The following is a 17,675-nucleotide window of genomic DNA, read 5'->3' on the forward strand; positions in this document are numbered from 1 at the left end:
CCCTGGCGGACACTGCAAACAGCAGGACGCTGCCTCCCCCTTGTGGGAGCGGTGGTCGGGCTCAGCTGCAACGGAGCGTTCACTCAGAGGTGACAGAACCTCTGCGTGCAGCCCAAAGGCCTGAGGGCAGGTAAGCCGGGCAGCTGCGGGACATGGCTGAGTCAGCGGCGTCTCTCCCCGCCCCCCGCCCCCGCCTCGCTCCTCGCTGACCAAGGTAGTGACAGGGGAAGTTTTTTATATTGAGCACCTGAAAAGCCTTTCCATCCTGCCCCTCTGGTGTAAGATTGAGGGTGGGACGGAGGGCAGGCAGGCACAAATGCCATAGAGGTCAAAATAGTGGCAAAGGAAGGTGCTCAGACTAAAGAGGCCTGTCCGTCTAGCCTGGGAGGTGGACTCACTGGAAGCACCTCAAAATTTGGGAAGTTGATTGGCATTTTGAGAAACAACCTGGTTCATCCCACACCCAAACTAATACAGTCCCAGGGGAACAAAGAAATGCTCTCTCTTGCTCATAGCTCTTGCTTGTGACCTGAACTCTCATGGTGGTCTCTGCCTATTCTTTCCATGGAGGGAGTCTCTCTCCCTCTCTTGCCTACCTAGTGATGCATTTCAGGTGCTTCACACACTTTCTCCTCAGATCATGTGACCCTGTGGCCATAGCAGCCATATGGCCCATGATCTCCAGGAGAAAGCTTGAAACAGGCAGCAGCTGGGAACAAGTAAATCTACAGGGATGACTGCTTAGCATCCACCTGTGGGCTCCAAAGGACTACATTTTAAATTGTAACTGGAACTCTGGACACTGACTTTTATTTTGGTCTTGCTAAGGAAATGGATTTTGAGACAAGAGTCCACCATTCTGCCAGGTGGCGCAGCACCAGAATGAAACCCCTTTCCTTTCTCACCCACAACTGCCTCACGAGTTTGACTCTTTTGGTGTCAAGCAGATGACCGTCCCCCTCCCCGCCCCGCTTTGTTTTTGTTTGGTAACAGTACCAAAGGCCATTGAGCATATCACGGAAGTTCCTCTGGTTTTGCTGGGGTGGGAGTGCAGGGGTGAGTCAGGGGAGTCACCAGGAAGGCTCCACTCCCCGCTCTGCACCTCTTGCCAAGAAGTTCCTGTTGACAGGGCTCTTAAGGTGCTCTTGTGAGAGACAGGAGTTCTTCCCTCTGAATTTAGGGTGGTCCATAATTCTGTTAGGTGATAACTGCCAAGTCACGACACAGAATTTACCCCTCTGTGGTCAAACAGACAGTCAAACAACTTCAATACTGGAAATCTCCTGGACCCCCTGTCACTTCCTGGCATTTAAGTGGAGCCAGACTAATGTGTTCCATGAGCCTCCTAATGAGAAAGTCACTAGGACTATGCCATCCTTTTTTAGCTCAGAGTCCAGGATTACTGCTAAACAGAAAGCTATGAGGATTTAGAAGCCAACCCCTAGAAGAAAGAGTAAAAAGACCCCATTAGGGATTACATGTCCTTTAAATGATCTGCTGTGATAACTTAGTTTTTCTTGCCAGGGAGGAGGTAAGATGAATAGACAAGCTAGGAATCCAGCCAGGAAACAAGTCTGCTGGTCTCAGATCTGCCATGTTCTGGCTGTGTGGTTTTGAAAAAATTACTTTCTATTTATTGTGTATTATGACATATTTCATATATACTTTGAAATGTAAAAAGACTTCCTTCTTCTGTATTGTACAAGTTGGTTAGTTGTGAAAATAAAGGGTACAAAATCCAAATCTGGTCTTCAGACAGGATTGTCTGGATAAAATAGTGATTAGATGATTTCATATAAAATATAGATTTGTACATTATCTTAAAAGTGGGAAGATATGGGAATACTAAGCCTACACTCAGTAGGAGTCCACTGAGAATAGCTAGCCCCTTAAGTAAACATAGGCCCCACAACTCACTCTGAGTGTATACTTGACCCACTCATTTCTGTTATCACCTGGCTCCTCTAGGTGTTTGAATTTATGATCTCTATTAGGAATATTTAAATCTCTTCTCTCTCTCTCTCTCTCTCTCTCTCACACACACACACACACACACACACACACACACACACACACACACATATGGACAGGCACACATCTGGGGGTATTTCTTTAGCAACAGGACCAACTGGAGAAATGGGTTTTACAGACCATTTACTGGTCAGCAGTTTCACTCAACTCCCATGTATCACCATTGCATTTTATTTACAATTGGAAATGTTCTTGCTAATAGTTGTACTCCCTGTATGCTGTTAGAGGAGAAAGAATGCTTTTCCTTAAATCTTTCAGTCAAGTGGTTGTGGAGCAATTTTCAGAGAGAGAGAGAGAGAGAACAGTGCTTCTTACTGGGCCAGCAGTGGTAATAGCAGCCACCAAACACAGGCTTTGACAGGACGAATATGGATGTGTTCAGTGAAAGAGGGTTCTTTGCTCCCCACACTTAGTGAAGTAATAAACATATTTTACTTTTTAATTAAACCTGGCACCAGCAGTGCCAGGTTTAGTTCACCTACTGCTGATTTACAAAGGTCCATTCAAAAATGCTTATTGGGTCCCAGCTGCAGTTTTCTGTCCATAAAATGAAGTGGTAGAAGCTTAAACAAACCTTCCTGTTGTAAAGTTTTAATTCAAATTTAATATGCGTACAAAGTTTAAATATAGTTATTTTAATTTCGTTTTTAATTTCAAATCAACGCTGTGATACAGGGACTTGATTCACATAATCCTCATTATACCTGTTTTACAAATAGGGGAACTACTTATGCCAAATAACACAGGCAGTGGTGGACTGAGAATTCAAACCCTGGCCTGAGGAGGGACTCAAAACTCTTTGTTCACATCATTCTACTCTCAATAAATACATGGGAAGCTGGAGGTGGGTGCATCAGGGAGAAGGAAAGGGTAGCTTTTGGGAAAGCAGAGTTTCTCAGAGACCTTATCACTGGTTAAATAAAATGCACTAAAACCAGGCTGTTTTTCTCTTCAACAATTTTAAAAGATTTGTTTTGGATTAAAGCAAACCTTAAAATAAATGTTACATCTCTAATTTTATAGACTTGAGGTATTCTTATATTGTCGGTGTCAGTAATCTCATCTGTGATATAGACTAACTTATTTAATTAAATAAGACAATGTATAGTATACTTTGCAGAGAAATGATATGAGGAGATAACTATTTCTGCATTCCTAGAATGCATACTAACATATTGTGTGTTCTTGTTTTGTGACTAAGTGAATTCAATCTGCTACTTTTCATTTAATATGAATTCTTTTATAAACACAAGAGAACAACAATATTTCAATGTCAGAAATTTTTCAACACTTTTTAAGCAGGCAATTATAATTATGTTAGTGAATGCTGAAAAGCATTTGGAATGATTCATTAAGTACATTTATTTAAAAAATTAAAATAAAATATAAATGAAGTATTTAAATGTCATAAAATTTACCCAAAGATCTAGGAGCCAACCGTTGTTCTAACAAGTGAAACACTAATGCCATTTCTATTAAAATGAGAAACAAGATTTGAATGTTTACTTTTACTCTTAATTTTTAATGGGTTGGAGATCTAGTGAATCCAATAAAATAAATCTAAATAATATACATTAATATTGGAGAAAAGTTACCAATTATCTATTTTTACTTAAATATGCTATGTACAAATAAAATCCAAAAAGAAAAACACCTATTATAATGCATATGATAATTGATAAAGTACATATCAATAAAAATATTTTACTCTAGCAATATGTATATAGAAATAGAAATGGGGGAATATTTTATTTATAATAGCAACAAAATCATACACTTAAAAACTACATGAAAAAAATTTAATTAAAACATAATTTTAGAAATGTACAAAAGATGTTGCTAAGTGAAACATTTATTATATATTATTAGATGTAAAAATTTATTATCAAATGTTGTTTCTCTTATATTTAACCTATTAAAAAAATGTAGTTTCTCTTAGAATTCCAAAGCTCTTGTTTGTTTTGTGAGAGGGTGATCACTATACCACATATTGACAAAATCACACTATGAAGCTATTTGAATAGATCAGTAATATATGAGTATATATGAGACGCATAAACACCAAGGCCATTAAAAGATCTGTAAAGCAACACACAAACATATATTTTATTATAATATTATATTAAAAGATGACATTCATACACAGTATTTTATTTCTATGAGAAAAAGAGAATATATTTAGTAGATTATTTTGCCGCTAGTACACATTGACTTTAATAAATATGTTTGGATTTCTGATACAGAAAAAGTTAAAGTTAAAACTATTACAATTTTAGAAGAAAAGTATGAGAGGATGTAAACTAAAGGAGTCAAAGATACATTTTTAAAGCCACAACATATAAAAGAAAAATATTACAAAGGAAAAGTGGGTTTGATTATATAAAACTATATTTATGTACAATTTAGTTGTCTAAACAAGGCCAAAGACAAGGATGATATTGGTAAAGGCATAAAACTAAGATCTCTTGCAAATTTATATTTAAAACATAATACAATAGAAAAATTGATGAAGGTTATTTGAAGAAGCTATTCATAGAGGTAACAAAATAATCAATAGACGTATGAAGGACACTCATTCTTACTCTTGGGGGAATCAACAACATAAAGGGAAATGTAATAATTATAAAATTGATGGAAATTTAAGAATAGTGGTAACAATGAACTTTGCTGGATATGCAAGAAAAAAGTACACTCCTACCTAGTGTAGAAATATAAATTAATATAGCCTTTGAGGAAAGGAATCTACCAATACATATTGAAATAAAAAATGTACAAGTCTTTGAAACCAGCAGTTTCAAAGATGACATGGAGATCAGTTTTATATAAACAAATGCTTATTTTTAGTATTACTTTAAATATATATTTATATATACGTAGTAGATTGTTGATGGAAACAAATATAAACCTGAACCCCCAAGAACTTTGGTAAGAACCAGTTACCTGTTGAAAACAATTTAACAATTTTTGTTTTTGTCCTTTCCCATCATCACCACCATCATCATCATCATCACTATTATCATGATCATCACCATATTACAGCTACCATTTAACTATACCTTTATATACTGCAAACTCTGCTTAAGAGTAACATATATATATTTAATTTTGAAAGCAATCCTATGGTGTAGGTACTATTATTAGCATGTCCTATACAATAAGAAACCTAGGCACAAAGATGTTAATTAACTTGCCCAAGGTCATATAAATGGTTACAGAGGTAAGATTTGAACCCAAGCAATTTGGTTCTGGAGTCCACACTTTTAATACTACTATGGAGTCTATGTTTAATCACAATCACTAAAAATAAACTGAAGCCTGATTAACAAACAAAACAAAACAAAACAAAAAACAAAAGCTTAAGTAAACAGGGACAGCTGCATAAGAATGTTTATTAAAGCATTTAGAGTGGCATAATACTGAAGAAAACTCCAATACCCATTACTAGCAAATAGCTGAGTTCATTGCAGTCCATCCATGCCATGGACATTAGGTAGTTTTTGGTGTACGTAGTTTTTGAATGAATCCATGCTTATTTATTTTGAGAGATTTCTAACATAAGAAAAACAAGATACAGAAAGGCATGTAGAGTGTTATTCAACTTTTGTGCTACAAATAAAGCAAACCTCTAATATGTATATTAATAATTATAAGAACATAAAGAAAAATAATTAAAAAATTAACCATATTTATAGAATAAAACTGTAATTATAGTGTTAGTTAATTTTTCTTGCCATAGAGCCACCAACTTTTTTTGCTTACAGCTACAGAATTTATTGCAATGCTTGCTGATCATCAGGTTGACAGAAGTCCTCTTGATCTAGGCTGTCTTGACTTGATAGCTCTGCTTCAGATCTCCAATAAGTCAGCTAGGATTGGCTTCAGGCTATAGGTGTGCCCCATGTAGCTCATTCTGGGACCAGGCAGAAGGGGCAGTACATCCCTGAGTTAAACATTACTCATAGTAAAGGAAGAAACCCCACTTGGGCCTGTGCTCTTAACACATGCACTAACATCCTACTGACCAAAACAAGTCATATGGACTATGTTCAAATCATGTGTCCAGGCTCAAAGTATACATGAAGGTAAGTACAAACTGCCCACTCTGACCATGATGTGGGTGTGGATATATAATACTACTGTGAGGAATTAAGACTGATAATTTCATCTACTACGTGTAAGATTCCATTTATATAAATCCTTTATTATGCTAAGTGAAATAAGCCAGATGGTCAGAAATAAGTAGAAAGACAAACACCATATGATCTCACCTGTAAGTAGAACCTAATCAACATAACAAACAAATGAGCAAAAGATAACCAGAGACATGGAACAAAGAACAAACTGACAGTGGCCAGAGGAGAGGAGAAGGGAGATAACAGGGGAGGGAAAGAAGAGGAAGGGGCAAGTCAAGGAACATGAATAGAGGATTCATGGGCATGGACAATGAGGTGGGGATTGACTGTGGGATTGGGGTTGGGGGGCAGGGAAGCAGAGAGCAATGGGGAAAAGGCAGGACAACTGTGACTGAACAATAAAAAAGTAAAAAATCCCCCTTTTATTAGTGTTCACAGAAAAGGTAATTATGGTTACATTTGGATGACATAATTTAAAGTAATTTTTACTTTTTCTATTTATTTCTTAATTATTTGAAATTTTAATTATAAATATGTATATACATTAAAATTATACTAACATTTGCTTTTAATCCATATTGGAGGATATGTTTATTGATTTTAGAGAGCAAGGAAGGGAGAGAGAGAGAGATACATCGACGTGAGAGAGAAATTTCAGTCAGTTGCCTCCGGTATGCACCCTGACCAGTGATTGAGCTTGCAACCTGGGTATGTGCCCTGACTGGAAATCAAAACTTTTGGTGTAGGGATGACTCTCCAACCAATTGAATCACACAGCCATGGCTATATTAACATTTTGAACTAAGTTAAGGGTGAAAAAAGTTTACCTCTTCTTTATTCCTTGTCTGATCAGAGTTACATATCATATCTCTTGGCATGAAGAGCCTAAATGAGATATTTACTCATGTCCTCCTCTTTCATCTAATCCTTATGGATAAGGCAGAATCTCTACTTTTTATGAAGGTTCAACACTAGTTGAAGGTTTTCCATCTAGTTGAGTAGAATGGTTCTATCTTCATTTTCTTTTCTGTGTAATTGCTTAACTCCTCCAATTTCCTCAGTTATTCTGATATTGATATAGTGTGGAAATTAACAGAAACAAAACAAAAACAGACGTACTTGGATGTTTGTGACAAGACCTAGATTCTGACCCTTTCAATGCCATTGATTTATAGTGTAACAGTGGGTATGCCACTGCCCTTCTCTGAGGTTCATAAGCTTTCATCAATATACACAGGCACACGTCTAGGAACAGGTATAGTACATCCATATGCATGTGCATATGTTCATTGGAGTGGCCATTTCATGCATGGCGAACTGAGTTCTCAGTCATAGAAACCTTTGTATCAGGTAGCCTTGAGTCACCAAATGTGGTGGGACATCCTCCTCACTGAGCACAACCTACCTTCCTGGGCTGCAACCTCTTGAATATTCTCTCTCTAATCTCCTTCATCTTGACACTATAGAGAATAGGGTTTATCAATGGGGGAAGCAGGAAGTGGACATAGGAGAGAAGAGTATGGGCAGGCTGAGGGACTGGCATCCTAAAACGATCAATGAGTGCCAGAAGGATCATGGGCACATAGAAGAGGAGCACAGCAGAGAGGTGGGCGGCACAGGTTTGGCCAGCCTTCCAACGATCCTCACTGGATCCCAAACCTTGCAATACCCTGCCAATTAGGCCATAGGAGAGGAAAATAAGCAGTGGGTCCAATCCCATGGCTGACAAGACCACAAAGAGGCTGTAGACTGCACCCCAAGCTCCTGGGCAGGCTAATCGGGCCATATCTGGGTGCAAGCAATAAGAATGGGTCAGGACCTGTGGGTGGCAGTAGGGCATGTGGGCCAGGAGGAATGGCAGGGGCAGATGGAGACCCAGGCATCGGAAAGCAATGGTGAGGCCGATCTTTCTAAGGACATCATTGGTGAGAAGTGTTGGGTAGTGGAGAGGGCGGCAGATAGCCAGTGCCCTATCTAAGGCCATGGCGAGCAAGACAGAAGACTCCATAATGGAAAACACATGGACAAAGAACATCTGCAGGAGGCAGGCTGAGGCAGGGACTGCATGGGCATTAGCAAGGGCAAGACCCAGCAGGGTGGGCATCAGGGCTGTGGCCAAGCCAACATCAGACACACTAAGCAGGAAGAGGAAGAAGTACATTGGGCGGTGCAAGGTTGACTCCATGGCAATGATCCAGAGAATAGTACCATTTCCCAGAACAGAAAGAAGGTAAACAGTGATGAGGGTTATTGTCCACCAGTAGGGTACAGCTGACAGGCCTGGCATGCCCACCAGCAAGAAAGTGGTGGTCATTGAAGTGCTGCTATTGGGAGCTGCCTGGGTGAGGAATGTTGGCATAGTTCAGGATCCCACTTTGAATTCTGGAACCTGAAATCTAATTAGAAAGATTTACTTAATCATGACATATTTGCATGATGTTTTCTAAAAGAGCCTGCCTTTTTCTTCCCCTGCCCCCTCCCCACACATATGTTTTCTCCCCCCACATACACATTCTAACATCTACGTCATAGTCATCCCTTGCCTTGGAGGGTTTTTTTTTTTTTGGTTTGTTTTTTGTTTTTTCTATAGCTGGCCTCAAAGTCCTGTTTATTTAACTTGTTTTTTCCATTTTCATTTAACCCTTCTTGTCCCATTGCTTTTTTCCTAACTTATTTTCTTCCTTAAATAGCAAACATCTGGGAGAGGGTTTATGCTCTTATGAAGACTTTTTCTACTACTCCCAATCCCAGGCCATTTAACTTTTGCACTGCCTTAGCACACTCACATTTCAGTTCGCTTTAATAGTTCTCATTAAGTCCACCAATTACCATTTTACTACTGAATCAAGAAGTACTCATTTTTGTAAACTAACTAATTTCCCAATGAGCTTTGCTGTTATGAATCTGCTTTCTCCTTTTTTCTTTACTCCTACCTCTCAGAATTTAATTCTTAGTTCACTTTGCTGTGTCCCATTCAATTCATACATTTATAGTTTTGAGAGATCTTTATTTAGCTCTCTTCCTTTTCTTTAGTGGCCTTATCAACTTTCATGGCTTCAACTAAACTCTATAAATTGATGAATCATGAATATATCCCCCAGATTATTCTGTATTCATTTCACCATGGAAATCTCTACATAGTTATTCCATGTATTATAGAGAAAATAGTCCACCCGCCCCAAATCTTAACAGATGTACCTTAAAACCTCTTCCAGATTTCTCAGTTAGGAGACAGTGGTGGGAAAATTAGAAAAATTACCTAAGGGGGAAAAAAGGTCTTGGTTCCCTAAGTTAGTCCTACTTACCAATTTCCCAAAATAAAAGCTTCATGCTAAAAACTCTCCACAAAACATAAATAGAAAGGAACTTCCACAACCTGATACAAGGTTATCTATGTTACCTGTGTTATCTATGAATAAACCTAATATCATACTTTACTGTGAGATTTAGATTGAGAGAAATTATCTGCTTTTGTCATTTCTATTCAACTGTAGATTTTAGATAATGCATTAAAAAACAAATGAAAACATTCAGTTAGAACGTATAAAATGATCTTTATTCATAGATAACATGAAGCTATTTGTAAAAAATTTTAAGGAATGCATTAAAGAGCTACTAAAATTAAGCAATGAGTTTAATAAGACCACTGGATACCAACTTAAGTACAAACTTCAATTGTATGTCCATGTAATAGCAATGAAAAATCTGAAAACAAAATTAAGAAACTATTTAATTCACAATAACATCAAAATTTTAAAAACACTGAAATACCAATTCAAAAGAATCTATGCACCCCAATGTTCATAGCAGCATTATTTACAATAGCCATTGTAATGTGCTGGAAACAGCCTAAGTACCCGTTGGTAAATGAGTGGATCAATAAACTGTGGTTCATTTACACAATGGAATATTATGCTGCAGAAAGAAAGAAGGAGCTCCTATCCTTCATGACTGCATGGAAGGAACTGGAGAATATTATGCTAAGTGAAATAAGCCAGGTGGTAAAAGACAAATACCATGTGATCTCACCTATAAGTGGAACCTAATCAACAAAACAAGCAAGCAAAATAGTACCAGGGATATGGAAATAAGGAACAAACTGTTGGTGGTCAGAGATGCAGGGGGCAGGGCATAATGGGGGGAAAAAGGGGAAGGGGCAAGTCAAGGAACAGGAATAGAGGACCCATGGGCATGGACAGTGGGGTGGGGATTGACTGTGGGAGCAGAGGTAGGGGTGAAGCGGGGCAGCAAAGAGCAACAGGGAAAAGGTAGGTCAACTCTAACTGAACAACAATAATAAAAACAAATAAAAATATATTTAACAGAAAATATTCTATTTATACATTGAAAGCTATAAAACAATGCTGAGAAAAAATTTAAAAACTCTAAATAAATGGAGAGATATTCCATGTTTATAGATTGGAAGACTTGATATAGTCAATATAATTAAAATATTTATACATATAAAATATTTAGATATCTATTAATCATCCCCAAATTTATCTATAGTTTCAACATTATCTCTAACAAAGGACCAGAGGCCTTTTTGTGGGATAAGGTTATCCTAAAATTTATGTGGAAATGCTACGGAAGTAGAATTATACATAAAATTATTTTGAGAAAGGAAAAACAAAGTTGGAAAGTATACTACCCAACCTCAAGTCTTACTTTAAAACAACACCAGTCAAGACATGGCACAAAGACAACATAGCCTAATGAAGTAGAATAGAGATCCTCATGGGTATATGGTCCACTGATCTTGAGCAAGGGGGCCAAGAATATACAGGGGAAAAGGAAAATCTCTTTAACAAATGAAATTGGGAAGACTGGATATCCTAATGCAAAGTAATTGAATTGTAAATATTATACCATATACAAAACTCAACATGAATTAAATATCTACACAAGACCTGGAACTGTAGGATAAAACATAGGGGGAAGTTTCATGATACTGGAATTGTCAATGATATCTTATATGACATCAAAAGCATAAGTAACAAAGACAAAATTAACAAATAGGACTATATTAAACCTAAATATTTTGCATGGGAAAGAAAGCAATCAAAAGAGTGAAAGGCAAACTACAGAATAGGAGAAAAGTCAGCAAATTACATTTGATGGAGATTAATATCCAAAATATAAAAGGATCTCTTACAATTCAACAGCAAAAAATCAAATAGCTCAATTTTAAAAAGAGAAACTGAATATACATTTCTTGAAAGAAGACATATAAATGTCCTACAGGTGTACAAAAAGATGCTCAGCATCACAAATCATCATGTAAATGCAAATCAAAATCATAATTAGGTCTCACCTGATGTCTATTAGGATGTCTATTATTTTTAAAAGTCCCCTCTCCAAAAAAAACCCCACTCATATACTGTTGGTGGAAATGTGAAATGTTGCAGCCATTATGGGTAACAGTACAATGGTTCTTCAGAAGATTAAAAAATAGAATTATCATATGATCCATCAATCCCACTGCTGGGTATATATACATAAAACATTGTAATTGAAATCAAGATTTCAAAAAATATCTTCACTCCCATGTTTATTGCAACATTATTCACAATAGCCAAAATATGGAAACAACTTAAGTGTCCATCAATGGATGAATGAATAAAGAAAATATGGCATATATACACATATACAGTGAAAGGTTATTCAGCCTTAAAAATAAAGGAAATCCTGCCAGACGGTACAACAAGATGGATCTGGAGGACAATATGCTAAATAAAATAAGCCAGTCACAGGAAGACAAATACTGCACTATTCTACTTATATAAGGTATGAAAATAATCAAACTTACAGGAACAAAGAGGAGAATGGTGGTTGCCAGGATCTGGGGGAGGGAAAAGCAGGAAGTTACTGTTTAATGAGTATAAAGTTTGTTATATAAGATGAATAAGTTCTAGAGGTCTTTTGTACAACATTGTGTCTGTAGTTAACAAGTCAAAAATTTGTTCAGAGGTTAGAGCTTATGTTAAGTATTCTTACAAATATAAAAAATTCACAGCAAAAAAATTCTGATATAGCAATGATACCATATATAAGATTAAAAAATAAGGGAAAGAATGGGACAGAGTGTACCAGAAATAAATGATATTTGCAACTTATGCTACTCAGAAAATTTTAAATTTGGTATATTTAAATAACTAGAAATATAAAAGAAAAAGATGGGCAATCTAATATAAAATCTGGCAAAATATGAGCAGTGATTATAAGAGTAAATGCAAGTGCTAAACAAATGTGTAATAAAATCCATCTCAGTGGTTGTTAAAAGAATGCATACATATTTCAAAAATAATAAATCATTTCCTACCCATTGTATGGGATAACATCATAAAATTTGATAAAATTACATGTTGGAAAAGATATTAAAACATTACTTTTAATCAAGGCTGTCACTATTACAAAATTGTGTAGTGCTTTTGGGGACAATTTGGTACTTCTCACTAAAATAAGAACTACACTTGATCTGACAATTCTAGTTCTTGATATATCTATCCCAGAAAAAGTCTCTCCTATGCACAAAGAAATATTAAATATTTTTGTTTGCCATAGGAGAAAAGTAGAGTTCCTCATAATTCACATATTAATTTGATAACTAAGTAATCAGAGAGGCAGTGCATAATATTATAGATTCAACAGCTAGGAATGAAGATATATTGTTGAATTAAAGAAAGATGCATAGTGATTTATGCATTGTGGTATAATATATGTTTCAAAAGGCTCCTAAAATATCTATCTTCCAGATAGCTATATTTGTACATGTCTAGAAACAGTCCTGGAAAGATTTGCATTAAATTGATTTAATTAAAATAGTAATGTCTGGGGGAAGATAAGTAACATTGAATTGAGGATAGGAGTCAAAGATGACTTTATCATTAACTAAAATACTTCATTTTTTTTCTTGGAAAGATAAAGTCTTGCAACAAATGAGTATCAATAATTCAGTTAGCTCCATTGTATCATCTCAAATTTTTCTTCAGTGTCCAATTATTTTCCTCATTTACTGTGCTTTGGATTTTGCTGTGGCTTTTGTTTGCATGATCCTGATTGGCTTCCCTGTTGCCAATTCTGCCTTCCAATCCTTCCTCCAAACAAACTCTACGATGTTATTTCTGATTTGCAACTTGATAATGTGATTGTGGCATCTTTCTGTAAAACCATCTGATTTTCTGCTGCTTTAAAATAAAGGCCACACCTTTATTTGTCACAGAAACCCCTACACCATCTGGCCCCAGACAATACTTACTTTTTAACCTATTTCTATTCTATTTCTGCTTGCATCTTAGCCTTCCAGAACTACTGTGACTTCTTAGATGTGTCATTGCTTTTTACACTTTCAAAAAAACACATTTTATATGTGGAATTTCCTTTTGCCTCTCGGATGATCACACCTCCTAGATCATGAAATTCCAACTTGGACGTTGTTCCTCTCTTCCTTGAACCCCCACTGACCACCTCTCCTCCCACAGGCCCTGGAATGGCTTGCTCACCCTCTCCCACACTCCGGTGCAGTCCCTGTCACTCCCAATTATTAACATTTCTTTCTTTGCTTCCTCCTCAATGAACTGTTAACTTCCTGAAGAGATGGTTCTTTGTTTTATGTATTGTTGCAAATCCAGTTCCTGGTTTATATGAAACTTCAAATAAATGTGCTTCATAAATCTTTTACACTTCTATTTTGTGCTTTTGCAATTCTATTTCTCTAAATTTTCTCCTGAATTTGATCTCTCTTTCTGAAATGCCCACTTAATTTTATTATTCCATAACTATCACCTTTTTCAATGTCCTTGTGTCTACCTGTCATGCACACCTCATACGAGCTTCTCCAAAATGTTATTCTTTCCTTCAGTGGAGTCCTTTTTTCCCCAACTTATTTTTAGTCCTCCTCTGGCTCGTGGAGCCTCTGCTTCTCTGCCTGAATTGCTCCCAGGATGGAGCTGATTCTAGTGTCTGGGCTTATAATCCAGAGAAGAGAGTTTCTCTCATATACCATACATTTCACAGAACATTTCTGCTCATTAAAAAGAAGCCAGGTAGCAGGTATGCTTGATAGAAGGTAAAGCAGAAAGAAGTTTGGGGTAAGTGCCTGTTGAGCAAAGCCTGTGAGGCTTTTGTGGCGATATGTAAGCCACCAACAGAGGGACTTTCACATTGAACAAGTTCATTCCTTCCCTGAATTTTGAAAGCCTTCTAACACATGCCTAGCTGGCAGACAAAGAGTACTGGTATTTCCTGCCATTTACACGACATATAGAATGATACATTTTGTAATCAAGGTGCATGTCCACACATAATATAGATATTTTTACATACACTCACACAAACACACACTTATACACATTGATACTCAGAAACGTTCACAGTCATGTAAATAGGATTATATTCTTGGACAAAAATTTTTTTCGAGGCAGATGCATATCAAACTAATAGGTATTCAAATAAAAATGTAATTCATACTCATACACACATTCAAGGATACAGAAATATACAAATTCTCTCATTCCCTAAGATAGAAACACCTCTGAATATGTACTGACATGCAGGCATGTACTCACATGCAGCAGCACATGGAAACAAAAACACCTGTATATGTACATATGTTGTTATTATACGTACTGTACACTTATCTCCACAAATCATGAAAAACAAATGCTCTTAACCAATCTTTTGCCACCTCACACAATGACGGCCATGTAAATGTAAAGGCTCAATAATTGTTTTAAAATGCACATATGCAGGGAATGAGTAACTCTTATCCCCTCACATACACACTTATTTTCATAAGTGTTCACAAACAGCCTTTCAATGGTCGCACATGTACATACATCTATATACATCAGAAATGCAGGGGATCTTAAATATACATCTTACAATCACATCTCACACCACTCAATTAGGCCATTCTTGTTTTCCTTCAAATATTTGATAGGTTTCTACAAAGACAAGTAAGCTTCCTTTTCCTCTAACTGAAATCTTGCTTTCTATAGATTTAATCCTATGACAAAAGCAAAGTGGGGACATTTTCACTAAAATACATTTATAAGTATTGAATAATATTTTCTAGGAGAGGAGAAAACTTTCATTCATTACCAGATTAGTTCCCCATCTGAAAGACAAATGGCAAAGGTTACTAAAGTGACGGAAAATAGGATATTTGATTATAGGGGTGATCTGCAATGGAGGAAGCTTGCATATGTATAGAGATGGCAGAGTGTTATGAATAAACTTACTCACCTTACTTCTGTGTCCAGACCTAACCTGGCTGTTTGGACCCTCACCATAATCTTCCCTGTTACTTAATAGACCAGCACTGACAAGTGTGTCAGACGAAGTCTTGGTTTGCAGATGAATGCAGCAGAATTAAAGTGGCTTCAAAAAGTAGCCAATGTGAGAGGACTTACAGCATCAACACCCAAGGAACTGAGCAATAGAAGGTAAGCCAGAGCAGGGAGAAATGGCTAAAAGAGTGAACTTATTTCCGAGATGGTGATTACCCTTCCACATTGGGAGAGACCCCCACTTTTTTTCACATCAATCCTGACTGTATTAAAAGAGATATCTTCAGTGAAAGCAACAAGTAATCTGCTGGAGACAGGTGGTATGACCCATGGATAACCACCTGACAAAGTACAAGATCAAATCTGGTACATTATAAAATATAGTAGTGGTAAGAGGCCTATTTATACAAGGAGCATTACGAAAACCTCATAGTATGTGGGGTGGAGAAATAAAACAATCTAGGGAAGAGAGATAATTAGGTAAGTCACAGCATCCAAATTTAGAAAATAACCTCCTTTATTCTTAGTCTCAAATCTTTGGATAGTTGGAATATAAGGCAATGATCAGTTTTCTTACTCCCTATGTTCAAATTATTTCTCATGCTGTGTCTTTACTGGGGATGCCTATGGGATTTAGCCTTACTTGAATAACCTGGGGACAAGGGCCCCAGCAGACAATCTTTGGGGTAGAGTAGTCAGAAAGCCAGGCCACACATAGAGTATAGAAGATCCCACCACTGAATTTTCAAGGTTCCCCAAGTTCCACCATCTTGGTCGTCAGTAAACCTAGAACTGAATTATACAATTTTAACACATTCCCCAGTGATATATTTGTCAGTAAAGTCTGTTCCATATGACTTTCTAACGTATAATGTTAATTTTATTGTTGTTTTTTTTTAGAATTAAAATTATTGGGGTGACATTGGTTAATAAAATTATGTAGATTTCAAGTGTGCCATTCTATGATATATTATCTGCATGTTGCATTGTGTTCATCACCCAAAGTCAAATCTCCTTCTGTCATCATATATTGACCCTCAAAAGTTGAGTCTCAATTTCCAATACTGCATCCTTGGTTATAACCCTTGACTTTGTGCTTGCAGTTATCTCTGCCTTCTCTCCATTTTCCCTTTTAGGAAAACAATTTATCCTTACTAGACCTCAGATGTTAACAGCTCCCATAGGCCTTCTAATGTATCACTGCTTCTGAATGAATCGTTCCTTTTCTCCTACCTCTATGCATTTCTCTAACATAAACTTGCACAATCATACCTCTTCTCATGCCTTTCTACTAGTCTATGAGCTATTTGAAGACAGACATTATCTTTTACATTTTAATTCCTATAATAACACCATCTTGTTATTATACATGAAATAAGTTTGTTGAATTTCATAAGCTGTTTTAGAGTCCTCTTATTTTTTAAAAATTTTCACTCTGGAAGGTAAAACTCTTTTTAATTAGAGTATGGTTGACACAACATTTTATTAGTTTCATGTGTACAACAGTGATTTACATTTATATGCCTTATGAAGTGATCACCATGAGAATCTAGTGACCATCTGTCACTGTACAAAGTTATTACAATGTTATTGACTATAATCTCTAGGCTGTAGTTTACATACCCGCCCTGTGACTTATTTATAAGTTTGTACCTCTTAATCTTCTTTGCTTTTTTGCCCATCACCCCACCGCTCAACCCTCTGGCAACTATTAGTTTGTTTTTTGTATATATGAGTCTTTTTGTTTTGGTTGTTTATTGGCTTAGTTTTTTAGGGAAAAAAAAGTCTGCTTATACAACAATGTTTCTCACTGCCCAGAATCTGAGCCCCAGAGCTCCTTGCCTTCAGCAAAGGGCACTGTGAATTTCTGGTCTCTCCAATTACTCCATCCCAATTCCCCAGCCCCAGTTTACGTTTCTACCCCTTTTTGAATACAGTAACTTTCTACAAATGATCAAATTATTTGCCCATTTTCCTTTCTGGCCTTCCAAGCTCAGAAACAATAGCTTCTATACCAATTGTTCCCTCTTCTTTATTTCTTGTTTCATCTTCCCATGCGCTACCCTCTTCCCACTGATTTTATCATTCTCACCTGGAGTCTGATTGTCTTTCCCACCTTTGCTTCTCTGTGCAGTTCACTCACCACATTCGGTTCTCCTTGCGACCCTCACACACTTGGGTGTTCCAATGGACCGTCTCAGGTGTATTCTTTATACTACTC

The 17,675-nt window shown here is 36.7% G+C and overlaps 1 protein-coding gene across 1 annotated transcript; it reads right to left on the minus strand.

The window, feature by feature from the left end:
* Positions 1–7,496: 7,496 nt before the first annotated feature.
* LOC129073761 (olfactory receptor 51S1) lies at positions 7,497–8,523 on the minus strand. Its single transcript, XM_054577423.1, has one exon. It carries the CDS (start codon positions 8,521–8,523, stop codon positions 7,552–7,554), a length of 972 nt encoding a protein of 323 aa, XP_054433398.1. The 3' UTR covers positions 7,497–7,551.
* Positions 8,524–17,675: the final 9,152 nt, after the last annotated feature.

This window comes from Pteronotus mesoamericanus, unplaced genomic scaffold (genome assembly GCF_021234165.1).
Source record: "Pteronotus mesoamericanus isolate MK-2021 breed Mesoamerican mustached bat unplaced genomic scaffold, CSHL_Meso_final contig_425, whole genome shotgun sequence".
NCBI classification, from domain to species: domain Eukaryota; kingdom Metazoa; phylum Chordata; class Mammalia; order Chiroptera; family Mormoopidae; genus Pteronotus; species Pteronotus mesoamericanus.

What these genes read in the sequence shown, in the direction of transcription:
- LOC129073761 (XM_054577423.1), bottom strand. Translation starts at nt 8,523, where the DNA reads ATGCCAACATTCCTCACCCAGGCAGCTCCCAATAGCAGCACTTCAATG.